The 11,941-nt window shown below is 55.4% G+C and overlaps 2 protein-coding genes across 3 annotated transcripts; one reads left to right on the top strand and one right to left on the bottom strand.

Annotated features, from left to right (window-relative positions):
* Positions 1-6,027: 6,027 nt before the first annotated feature.
* On the top strand, positions 6,028-8,141 carry GPR62 (G protein-coupled receptor 62). The gene is made up of 2 exons (XM_065886040.1): positions 6,028-6,154; positions 6,252-8,141. The coding sequence occupies exon 2, from the start codon at positions 6,277-6,279 to the stop codon at positions 7,366-7,368; it is 1,092 nt and encodes a 363-aa protein (XP_065742112.1). The 5' UTR covers positions 6,028-6,154; positions 6,252-6,276; the 3' UTR covers positions 7,369-8,141.
* A 554-nt stretch (positions 8,142-8,695) lies between these two features.
* On the bottom strand, positions 8,696-11,941 carry PCBP4 (poly(rC) binding protein 4). Of its 2 annotated transcripts, XM_065886038.1 has the most exons (12): positions 11,861-11,941; positions 11,643-11,666; positions 11,488-11,520; positions 11,153-11,269; positions 10,793-10,924; positions 10,510-10,638; positions 10,188-10,262; positions 9,994-10,038; positions 9,855-9,918; positions 9,678-9,730; positions 9,419-9,588; positions 8,696-8,984 (listed from the first exon to the last, which is right to left on the bottom strand). In XM_065886038.1, the coding sequence occupies exons 1-12, from the start codon at positions 11,939-11,941 to the stop codon at positions 8,696-8,698; spliced, it is 1,212 nt and encodes a 403-aa protein (XP_065742110.1). The 2 variants fall into 2 exon arrangements, with proteins under 2 accessions (XP_065742110.1, XP_065742111.1); XM_065886039.1 differs by lacking the exon at positions 10,510-10,638.

The following is an 11,941-nucleotide window of genomic DNA, read 5'->3' as shown; positions in this document are numbered from 1 at the left end:
GCTGTCTGCCCGACCCGCCTCCCGTCCACCTCCAGGAGCTAGACCATCATCCTCAATCTTCCTCCCATCCCTGGTGGCCCCATATCACCCCTTCTTGCTCTCAAATCTCCCTCCTGTGTCCAGACAGTGATCCCCTCTCCCTCTAATCCTTGTTGGTCCTGGCATGGCTGTGGCCTCAGTCTCACCTCCTAAGGTGATGAGTGTGATGGATTGGCATTATTACTGGGACACGGATACAGCAGCCTATTCAAGCCTGTGTAGTTAGAGGGGCACAGGCTGAGAGTGGGTGGGTCCCACAACCACCCGGGCCATCCACCCTGGCCCAGACTGTCCATCCAAGAGAGGTGTGATCACCGAGGTGGGGTGAACTTCAGACATGCACAGGCAAGTGCACATTGTATTGGCTCACCCCCCTGACCTCTGCTTGTCTGTGCCAAAGCTGCACCAGGCCTGGGCCTCCTTGCTCTCCACAGTGACCCACCACACCACATAGCAGTTCCAGCCTCACTCCAGGGAGTGACCACTCACACGGAGGACGTGGGTTGTACACACACTCCCACCCACCCTGGTCAGTCTACATTGGTCACTGCAACGACTGGCCTCCTCTGATCATTGAGCCTCCAAAAGGGACCCTCTCCATCAACTCAGAACTGTTGGTCATGTGGGGACCCACCTGGTGATTCTGTCCTTTAGCCCAGACGTGGCCAGGCAAATCAAGCATTCCTTGTGTCTTGGCACCAAACACCCATGTGTGTCTTCTATGTGAATATCATAAATGAATTGAGAATATCTGCAAAGGGTGCAGCTCTGCTGTCATGAAAGGAATGCTAGTTATCATCCCAGGCTACTCTGTCCACAAACAAGGGGTGCAGATGCTAGACAGCAGGTCAGGGTCCAGTGCAGTGTCACACACCATATTTAGTTGTCATGTCTCTTTGGTCTCCTTTCATCTGAAACCATTCTTCAGCCTTTTTTTTTTTTCCTTCATAACTTTGACACTCTTGACACTACTGAAGAGTACAGGCCAGTTGTTTTATAGACTGTCTCTCAGTTCGGGTTTGTCTGATGTTTTGCAGTGATTAGATTCAGGCATTGCAGTTTGGGCAGGAACATTACATGAATGCTGTGTCCTCGGTGCACTGTTTGAGGAGGGACATGTCCTATTCTTGGTAATGTAAATTTGGTTGCTCAAGGTCGTGTCCACCAGGTTTCTCCACTGGGAAGTTCCCATTTCCCCCATTTTTAATTAATCAGTAATCTGTAGGGAAATAGTTTGCGGTGTAAATGTTCCATTCCTCACAACTTTCACCCACTAGCTTTAAAATCCAATGATGATTTTTACCTGAAATCGATGACTTGAATCGATTTTTGCTAAGATGGTTGCAAATGATAGTTAAATAATTTAATTCCATCATTTCTTCTATATTTATTAATAATAGCCCCCTTTGTTTATTATCAGTATGGATTTGTGGGTTCCTATTTTATGCAATGGGTTATAATCCATTACTGTTATTATTTTGATCCTCAAATTGTCCCAGCTTTGGCCAGCAGAAGATCCTTTAAGCTGACTCCTGTGTCTACATCATTTTATGAGCACTTCCTTATGTTCTGGTATCACACGATGTTCCAGGCTCATCTTGCACAAACCTAGAATCAGCCATTTCTCCAAGGAGCCCTGGTTCCCTAGAGCAGGAAATGGTATTTAGAATCCAAGATCTGGGCAGTAGGTATGCTCTTTGGTACTGGGTGTCATTGCTTTTCAGTCCCAGTAGCAAAGAGGGCTAGGAAATATGTATATGTAAATAAACACATCTATCTGTGTCTGTTTCTCCAATTCCAATCCAACACCATATGGTCTTTCCATTCTTCCCCATATCCATAATTTTACTCCCTTCTCCAACTGTCAGAACTTTGGTTCTCATCAACATCAGTATATTTACTTATTTGCTCAATCCCACACAAAAAGCAGTTTCAGAATTGCTACACCCAATACCATTGTGAAAAACAAACTTTCTAATTAGAGCTCAAGATTTACTGAATCATTCAAGATTATCTTTTTGTCTTTAGACTGAGGGTCAATGGTCAAAGCAACAATTTGAACACAGGTTCAAATGTTACTTGGATTAGTTTTTTATTTCCCTTCAGTGTGGTTATACTATTCATTTGAAATGCTGGTAGGTTCATTTGCTTCTATTTATATTCACTTTTAGGGTTTTTCTCATCTTTGTTGATTTATTTTTTTCAACATGTAGAGCATTAACATGGTCCTCAAAAGTCCAATCTATCCAAATCTATGCTCAGAAGAGTGTTCTCCTAGCCCTCTCACTCCATGCCCACCCACCTGCTGTAGTTTCTGGTTTATCCTTCCTGCATTTCTTTGGAAAAAAACCAAAAAAAAAAAACAGATGAACTACAAAATGCTTTGTGTGTGTGTGGTTTTTTTTTTTTGGCCGCGCAGCATGCAGGATCTTCCCCAGCCAGGGATCAAACCCGCACCCCCTGCAGTGGAAGCAGGTAGTCTTAACCACTGGACCGCCAGGGAGGTCGCAAAGTATTTTTTTTGTTTTTAATAAATTTGTTTATTTTATTTATTTATTTTTGGCTGCATTGGGTCTTCATTGCTGCACGCGGGCTTTCTTTAGTTGCGGTGAGCGGGGGCTACTTTTTGTTGTGGTGAGCGGCCTTCTCATTGCGGTGGCTTCTCTTGTTGTGGAGCACGGGCTCTAGGCGCGCGGGCTTCGGTAGTTTTGGCACACAGGCTCAGTAGTTGTGGTGTGCGGACTCAGTAGTTGTGGCACATGGGCTTAGTTGCTCCACAGCATGTGGGATCTTCCTGGACCAGGGCTTGAACCCATATCCCCTGCAATGGCAGGCGGATTCTCAACCACTGCACCACCAGAGAAGCCCTTGTTTTGTTTTTAATTTATTTATTTAATTAATTTATTTTTGGCTGCATTGGGTCTTTGTTGCTGCACGCAGGCTTTCTTTGGTTGCAGCGAGTGGGGGCTACTCTTCGTTGCAGCATGCATGCCCCTCACTGTGGTGGCTTCTCTTGTTGCGAAGTATGGGCTGTAGGCGCGCGGGCTTCAGTAGTTGTGGCATGCGGGGTCAGTAGTTAGTTGTTGTGGCTCATGGGCTCTAGAGCGCAGGCTCAGTATTTGTGGGCGCATGGGCTTTGTTGCTTCACGGCATGTGGGATCTTCCCAGACCAGGGCTCGAACCCGTGTCCCCTGCATTGGCAGGCAGATTCCTAACCACTGCACCACCAGGGAAGTCCCTCCCAAAGTGTTTTAATTGCTAATTTAGTTGAATGATTTTGCAGGGAGCATGCACTCTCCAACCCACCATAGTCCCCATCCCTCCCTATTGCCTTCCCCAGTCCCCTGTTCTCATTTGCTTTCCCACCTGGCCCTCCCCAGACCTTGGTGGCTTGGAGGCTGCCCCAGGCCTGCAGGCCTAACTGGGCAGTGAGAAAGCCAATGCTCTCTCCTTCTTCTGAACCAAGACCTCAAGAATCCAGCTTCACCTCCTGGAGGCAAATGCCCACATTCAAGTTGTGGTCAAGTACAGGAAGTGGTGCCTGTGTGGACAGAACTTAGGAAGCAGGCGACCTGGTTTCCAGGTATAACTTGGCTGTGTAATCCAGAACACATTCCTTCCCTTTCTGAGCACCAGTTTTCTCATCTGAATAATAGAGAATTGGACCGGGGCCCTTCGAATTCCAGCAACAGGTGACTCAAATCCAGAGGTTCATGCCCTGTTGTCTGCCACCCAGATCTGTGCTGATGCGGACTGCGTGCCTATGAGGGGTTCTAGGGGCACAGGCACAAGCAAGACACAGACAAGGTCCCTGCTCTCAAGGGGCTTGCATTCTAATAAAACAGGATCTAAACAAGTATGTGCATAGATATGAAATACAATATCAGGTAGGAAAAGTACCAGGAAGAAAAATAAAGCAGGGTTAAAGGAGTAGCGATGGGAAAGTGGAACAATTCTAGAAAAGATGGTCATTGAAGGCAGAGACCTGAATTAGGTGAGGAAGCAAGCCATGGAGAGATCTGGGGCAAGGGTGTTCTGACAGAGGAAACAGCACATGCAAAGATCCTGAGGTGGAAACCAGTTTGACATGTGGGAGGACAAGCATGAAGACTGTACGGCTGGAAGTATGGGAGGCAAGGAGAAGGCAGGTGAGGTCAGAGAGGTGGGGAGAAGGCCATCTCAGCAAAGAGGAAGTGAGATTCTATTTTGATGATGGGAAGTTCGTGGAAGGATGAGTGCAGGATCATGACCTAATCTCATTTGTCTTTAGAGGGATCCACTTCAGCCAGCTGTGTAGAGAGTGGATCTATGGTGTCAGTCAAGATCCAATCAACAAAAGAGAAATCACTCTATGTATTCCAGACAAGAGGAATTTGATACAGGGAAGGAATTGAACTACCAAAGGGGCTGGTAAGTCAACCCTGGGATTAGCAACAGCAGGAAGTTGCTACCACTCTTAGCCTGGAAGAATGATGGTATTCCAATGCCCAGAGGCCAGGGTCACCCAGCAGGCACCAGAACCCCAGAGGGGACTGCCTGAAGGGAGCCAGGGCTATGGAGAGAGAATGTCCTCCACAGAGGCAGATCCAGAGGTAGATCCAGGCTGAGCATGAAAGGGAAAATACCCTGGCTTCTTCCCTCCTGCCACCCTCCAGCCTTCTGCTGGTAACTTCCATTGGCTGAATTTACCCAAAAACCAAATGACAAAGGAGCCTGGGAAATCAGTTTCTTAGAAGGCAGAGCAGTGCTGTGGAAGATGGGAATGGATCTAAGGGCAAAGAGACAAATGACCAGCACAAGGTGCAGAAGCGGAGGCCAGGACGGATCTGAAATGGTCCAGGTGAGGGGTGATAGTGGCTGGGAGCATGGTAGTGGTGGTGAGAAATGGCTGGATTCAGACACATTGATGGATTGGATGTGGTGCGTGGAGGAAAGGGAAGTGTCAATGGAAACTTCTGAGATGGCATTTACTAAGGGGGGAAGACTCTGTGGAGCAGATTGGGGTGGGGGGGTCATAAGTCAAGTCCTGTTTTGGGGCATAGGACTTTTGAGATGCCCAGTTGACCCTGTACTGGGGGTGATGTTGAAGAACCCCCAAGACTGGGGTTCAAGGGAGAGGAAGGAGCTTCAGACACAAAGGCAAGCCATCAGGGTATACATGGGGTTTTGCCATGGGACTGGGTGACACCACCTGGGGGGCATATGCCCCATTGGAGTCACATGGCTTTCCCTGAGCCAATACCTTGGTGGTGGGGGGTGCAACACTGACTGGCCAGGACTGGGTTTCATGCCTAGTCAGGAATGTGATATGAAAGGTGAGGGTCTTGCTCACCCAAACCACATGTCCTGAGTTGCGGAGAGGTGGCTTCCTAAAGAAAACTCAGAGTGTGCTTAGCAGAAGGGGACTTGTTTCCTAACAGCAAAAACAAAACAAAACAAACAGCAGTTGTTCCCTAAGGGTTCCTCTCATTAATTCCACAGTGTCTTGAAGCACCTATTCTGTGCCAAGCTAATACCAGCTAAGCAACCTACTATGTGCCAAGTCCTGTGCTTTTCCCCTCACTTTACCTAGAGAACTAGCCCTCCTGAGGACCAGAGGGTACCTAGGGGTCTCCCAGCTCCAGCTTTTGTCTCACTGGTACCTCAGTTTCCCCTCAGTACAAAGGCTGAATGATCCGATTAACCCCACTGATAGGGATGGCGGAAGACAGCAGATGTGGGGGGAGGCACTTCCCACCCCTGGAAAAGGCAGAATAGGACGTGGCTGACTCCAAAGCCCACACTCTAATGTCCTGAATCTCACTCCAGCCTGTGCCTGCTCTGGGCCCCCCTCCCGAAGCACCCACAGCACTTCCACAGCACAGCCTTCAGCCTCCAGCTGGCAGCTGCTAGGACCCAGGGGGCCGGTGCCAGGCCCTGCCCCTCCCTTGCCAGCTCTGTGTATCTCCAAAGGGCAGCATCAAAGTGACAGCCAGTACCATCTCCAGCAGGGGCTGAGTTGCTGGGGTGGAGGAGAGAACCACAGTCCCAGCCTTGCACACTTCCATGGGGCCGGCCAAGCCCCCAAGAGAATGGCAGCCTGGGTGTCTGAGCCAGCACCTGGGCAGCCTGTGAGGTGAGAGGCTAGAGGAGCAACGGACGGGTGATGGGAATGGGGCCGGGGGTGGCGAGGGGCAGGCGGGGGAAGCTCCATTTCGCTCTCTGCATCCCAGCACAGGGTGAAGCCTGAGCGCTCGAATGGCCAACGCCACAGGGCTGAACGCACCAGAAGTCGCAGCCTCGATGGGGTTGATCCTGGCGGCTGTCGTGGAGGCGGCAGCACTGCTGGGCAACGGCGCACTGCTGGTTGTGGTGCTGCGCACGCCGGGACTACGCGACGCGCTCTACCTCGTGCACCTGTGCGTAGTGGACCTGCTGGCTGCCGGCTCCATCATGCCGCTGGGCCTGCTGGCCGCTCCGCCGCCGGGGCTGGGCCGCGTGCGCCTGGGCCCCGCGCCCTGCCGCGCGGCACGCTTCCTCTCGGCGGCGCTGCTGCCCGCCTGTACGCTCGGCGTGGCGGCGCTCGGCCTGGCGCGCTACCGCCTCATAGTGCACCCGCTGCGGCCCGGCGCGCGGCCTCCGCCCACCCTTGTGCTCACCGCCGTGTGGGCGGCGGCGGGGCTGCTGGGCGCGCTCTCCTTGCTCGGGCCGCCGCCCGCACCGCCCCCTGCCCCGGCTCGCTGCTCTGTCCTGGCAGGGGGCCTCGAGCCCTTCCGGCCGCTCTGGGCGCTGCTGGCCTTCGCGCTGCCCGCCCTCCTGCTGCTCGGAGCGTACGGCGGCATCTTCCTCGTGGCGCGCCGCGCTGCCCTGCGGCCCCCGCGGCCCGCGCGCGGGTCCCGGCCGCGCTCCGACTCTCTGGACAGCCGCCTCTCCATTTTGCCGCCCCTTCGGCCTCGCCCGCCCTGGGGCAAAGCAGCCCTGGCCCCGGCGCTGGCCGTGGGCCAGTTCGCAGCCTGCTGGCTGCCTTACGGCTGTGCGTGCTTAGCGCCCGCTGCCCAGGCCGCCGCGGTGGAGGGGGCCGTCACCTGGGTAGCCTACTCGGCCTTCGCAGCTCACCCCTTCCTGTACGGCCTGCTGCAGCGCCCTGTACGCCGGACGCTGGGCCGTCTCGCCCGACGAGCGCTACCCCGGCCCCCGCGGGCCTGCACTTCGCGGGCCTGGCACCCGCGGGCCCTCCTGCAGCACCTCCATAGACCTCCAGAGGGCCCTGTCCTAGGCCCTTCTGAGGTACCAGAACAAGCCCGGGATTTGGCAGGAAGGGAGAGCCTGAGCATGCCAGAGGCCACGTGAGAGATGTCTCCCAAGGTGAGCCGGGACTGGAGAAAGCAGGGTGGTATCACAAAGGGCCCATCCAGCCTCCAGCACAGCTTATGGCAGGTAGCCTGCCTGCACTTCTGGCTCTGGAATGGGAGAAAGGGAACCTGCAGCCAAGTGAGGCCCAGAGGCTTCTGGGAGCTAGGAATCCTGAGTTCTGGGCCCAACTCTGCATGGCCTTGTACACAGACCTACCCTTCACTAGGTATCAGTTTTCCCATCTGTACCCTGGACCATCTCTAAGGGCTCCTCCAGCTTGGGTGATCAGGACACTCATGGATGATCCCCAGGCCAAGGAAGAAGCAGAGGTGGGCAGGATCACAGAGGGCCCTAATGGCTCACAGCCAAAGGGAATGGGCCAAGTAGGGCAGGGTCTGGGTTACAGCCACAGCAGGAGGAACCAGTGAAGGGACATTCAGAAAGACGTCCTGCACATCTGCACCAAGGAGAGGCTGGACAAAACTACTGGAACTCCTCCATCAGCTTCTAAAAATGCCCAGAAAACAACTGGATCGCTTTGGTGCCAGAGGCAGGAGGCTGGACAACATGACCCCCCAAAGAGCCCTGAAGCCCCAGAACTGGCATGTGGAAGGGGCGAGGCCCAGCTGGGGCTGATGGAGTCACAGATGGGGGTCCTCTGGGGTCTCAGCTATACCCGTTTTCTGGAGGTTTTGCCAATACCCACAGTGTTTCACAGCTTCCTGGTCTCTCAGAATATTTATTCAAAAACAGGAATTGAAAAAACTGTACAGAGTGTCTGCTGCTGAGAACTCGGCCCCTGCCCCCATGCCACTCCCCCAGCTGCCTGGCAGTGCCCCCTCTTCGGGCTGCCCTCTGCCAAGCCCAGCCAGTCCATTCCAGTCAAAATGGTATCAGTGGAAGCAGCAGGAATCTGCAGGGAGGTGGGGAGAGAAGCATGGCCCCCAGCCGCTCCCAGGCCTCCTCCCTGATCCCCACAGGGGGACAGGAGGCAAGGAAGCCCTGAGGGATGGGGAGTGCATGAGTGACCCCCGCAAAGTGGGGGCACTTAGGATGCTCCCTGCATCCAAGCACAGAGCTAGAGGGGATCAAGACCCCTACCCTGGGGCTGCTGCAGCTCCCAGAACTCTGGGCCAAAAACAGCCCCCACTCCGAGAGCAGGAACTCCCACAGACCGGGGCAGGGTCGGGGGGTGCATCCATGCGTCTGGGCATTAGCGGCGTTTGGGACCCCCCCGCCCGGGGTGGAGTCTCCTTGGGCAGATAGTGGAGGCAGCCCCCTGCCGGCAGTCCTGCCTGCTCCCGTGCCTGTGCCTCAGCTGGCCTCAGTAGGGGGAGAATTTCTGCCGCTCAGCTTTCTTGCTCCCATTGGCCGCTGCCATCTTGGCAGTGTAGGCCGCCAAGCCCGGCGGTGGCCCTGGGGAGGCAGGTGGTAGAGCCAAGAAGGGTACAGGCTTGAGGCCGATGAAGTTGGAGAGGGAGATGGCATAGGGCGTGCCCAGCAGGCCTGGGGGAGCGGTGGGCAGGGCCGTCAGGGGTGGCGAGAAGGGGGCAGGCAGGTCTGTGGGGGCCGAGCCGGGTGTCCCCCCAGAGGTAGACTTGGCCGTTTCTAGACTGGAAAGAGGGATAGAGAGGGAAGATGAAAGGGAAGGTCAGAGGTGAGAAAGGAGGCAATGAGGGCAAATATAAGGGGTGAGATTAGATGAAAAATAGAGAGGACTTGAGAACAATGACCTGGGGTGGGTGTGTTTGAGGAGAAGATGGGAAAGGTTGGAAGAGCGTGGACGGGAAGAAAGGACAAGTAAATATAGCATTGGGTAAGGTGAGAAATGGGGAGGCTGAAGACCCAGGGAAAAGAGCCAGGGTTGGAGAAACAGGACATGGGGGACAGATGTATGGGGAAGATGGGGCAACACTGAACAAGTGTGGCAAGGTTAGGGGAGGCAGAGGACAGGCCCAGGAGAAGGGAGGTCAGCTCTCCCCACCCGACCTGTGCCTTTCTCAGGCACAAAAGTCCCATGACCTGTGATACCCCACCCCACACTCACCAGGCAGTGATGAGGTACTGGGCCAGGGCGATGGACACTGGTGAACCAGTGATGGTCACGTGCCGCTCACCAGCGCCCTCTGCTTGGTTCCCGATCTTGATATGTGCCCCTGACATCTGCCGGATCTCACTGATCTTGCTGCCCTGGCGCCCAATCACGCAGCCAATCAGCTGGAGAGAGGGTGGAATTCAACCCTAGGTGAGGCCCAGACGCCCCAGGCCCCCCTACCCACCCTCAAACTACCCCATCCCGTGCTCACGTCGTTGGGAACCAAGAACTCCTGTGAGCTGGTCTGTGTGCCAGGATCCAGTCCTGCTGGGGGGAGAAGAGGGATTGGGTGTGAGTCTGGACCTTTGCTGCCTCCCCATGTCCTTTCCAGAGGGGCTACCTGGCCCCTTGGGATCTGCCCCTGCTTCCTTCTGCAGGGACTGCTCACCTGGCACCATGCTGGGTGAGGCGAAGGGGACTGCGTGGCCCGAGAGCTGCTGGAGCTTGGTGACCTGTGCCAAGAAGAGGGGTCAGGAGTCAGAGGAGGCTCAGTTCGGGAAGGGGTGCCTTGGGCTGCGGTCACTCACCTCAGCTGAGGTCACAGCCCCATACTGACCCTGGACGGAGAAGCCCTGTGGGGACAAAGTGGGTAAAAGGGGGTTACTGTGATCAGGGCAGTTTGGCCAGAGTCACCCCTCCCCACCTCTCCCTGGACCCCCAATTCCTTCTTCCATCCCCTTCCCCAGTAACACATCCCACCCCTCCTGCTGTTCCCCCTCACCTGGTTGGTGGAGAGAAGGACAGTACCTAAGGAGAGGCTTGGATGATATGGGATAGTGGCTCCTTTGGGTGGGGACTGGAAGGCACAAAAGGGGAGGCTCTATCAGGACCTTCTCAGGCCCTCCCTGACCTCCCCAAGGGCCCTGTGTTCTCAAGGCCCTCTCTATAACCCCCAGGTAAATGCAGGCCGACATCCTGGAGCTTCTCACATCCATCCCTGCAGCCCCACTCTATCTCCACCTGGTGTCACGTGGGACTTGAGGGCCTGACAAGGCAGGCCCAGGGCCCATCCCCTGCCCTCTCTCCCTGCCCCAGGGCAGCACCTCCAGGATGACAGCACAGATCTGGCGCACACACAAGATGATGGCATCAGGCACCCCAGAGACGGTGACAGCACGCTCTGTGGAGTTGGGGAGCAGGTCCCCTGCCACCTGCACCTGGGCACCTGTAGTCTGCAAGCAGAGAACGGGGGCCACTTTCAGCTACTCCCATAACCCAGAGCATGCCTAGGCTCAGAGCTCCCCACAGGACAGGAAGCTGTAAGCCCAGGTCTCCCCTCGAAATTGAAGGGTAAGACTCTCTTGGGGTGGTACCTCTTCCCCTCACCTCTCGGATCTCCTTGATCTTGGTGCCAGCCTTCCCAATCAGCGAGCCACACTGGCTTGCAGGGATGACAAGGCGCAGGGTCACTGGAGGTCTGGAGACATTCCCCCCGTTTGCAGGAGCAGCGCAGAGGTCCTGGGCAGGAAGACTGGGTTGGCCGTGCATGCCCCTACTGCTCTCCCTCCCCTGGAGCACCTTCTTGCTGGGGGATGAAGGAGGGAAGCCTGCCCGCGTCCCACTCCAATGAGAGAACCCTGCCCTCAGCTTGGCCTTCTGTCCCACCCGTAGCCACTCTGTGGAGTCAGAGTCCTGTTCCTCCCGGGGAACCACCTGTGGCCCCCAGCCCCTCAGACAGCCACAGACCTCATCCAGCTTGAAGGCAATCATGGAGACTGCATGGAAGACGGCTGCTGTAGATCCGGTGATGGTGGTGATGCGCTCAGGGCAGGAGCCCTCAGAGATGGTGATCCGGGCGCTGCTCTGTGGGTGCAGGACAAGCGGGGCTCCTTCTCTGCTTCCTGGCCAAGAACTTGCCTGCCCCTCCACTCACCAGGCCCCAGCCAAGGCTGGAAACGGCCACCTTCTAGGGGCACTCACTGGTCATCCCAGATGGTGGATTCAGGGACAAGGTGAGGCAGGCATCTCCCCTCCCCTCCAAACCAGGTGCCCTGGGCTCCTCTCCCAAACTCCGTCCTCACCTGTTCCCGGATTCGCTTTACAGTCTCTCCTTTCTGCAGGAGACAAAATAGGAGGCAAAATAGAGAATGGCTCTTAGGCCAAGCAGCCGTTGATTCCTTTCCTGGACTGAGGTCTCAGGTTGAAGGGGACATACAGAACAGAACGAGGTACCTACCTTCCCAATTATGCTGCCCACTTCCTGCAAACAAGACAAGAGTGGAGTCAGCAGGGTACCAATACCCCAGGCCCAGCGCTTGCCCCTACTTTAGGCAGGGGCTCTGCAGGAGACAGGATACCCAAGATCAAACTCCCTCCTGGAGGACCAGGTCTTGCCTCGCCTTGCACTTTGCCCCCTCCTGAGCCACAGCGAAGCACTCCCCCACAAGCACGTACTTTCCCATGCATCAGCATCCGCAGTGTGAGGGTGATGCTGAGCTCTGGCTCCTCCTCCAGCCCCGCATCTGAGCCGCTCAT

This window comes from Phocoena phocoena, chromosome 10 (assembly GCF_963924675.1).
Source record: "Phocoena phocoena chromosome 10, mPhoPho1.1, whole genome shotgun sequence".
In the NCBI taxonomy this organism is placed as follows: Eukaryota; Metazoa; Chordata; class Mammalia; order Artiodactyla; family Phocoenidae; genus Phocoena; species Phocoena phocoena.
This window is presented reverse-complemented; position numbering and strand designations above follow the sequence as displayed.

What these genes read in the sequence shown, in the direction of transcription:
- PCBP4 (XM_065886038.1), bottom strand. Translation starts at nt 11,941, where the DNA reads ATGAGCGGCTCAGATGCGGGGCTGGAGGAGGAGCCAGAGCTCAGCATC. An exon ending in TAAAGCGAATCCGGGAACAG is followed by an intron (nt 11,270 to 11,487) that starts GTGAGGACGGAG and finishes CTGCACCCACAG; the next exon opens with AGCAGCGCCCGGATCACCAT. An exon ending in TCTGTGCTGTCATCCTGGAG is followed by an intron (nt 10,263 to 10,509) that starts GTGCTGCCCTGG and finishes TGTGCCTTCCAG; the next exon opens with TCCCCACCCAAAGGAGCCAC.
- GPR62 (XM_065886040.1), top strand. Translation starts at nt 6,277, where the DNA reads ATGGCCAACGCCACAGGGCTGAACGCACCAGAAGTCGCAGCCTCGATG.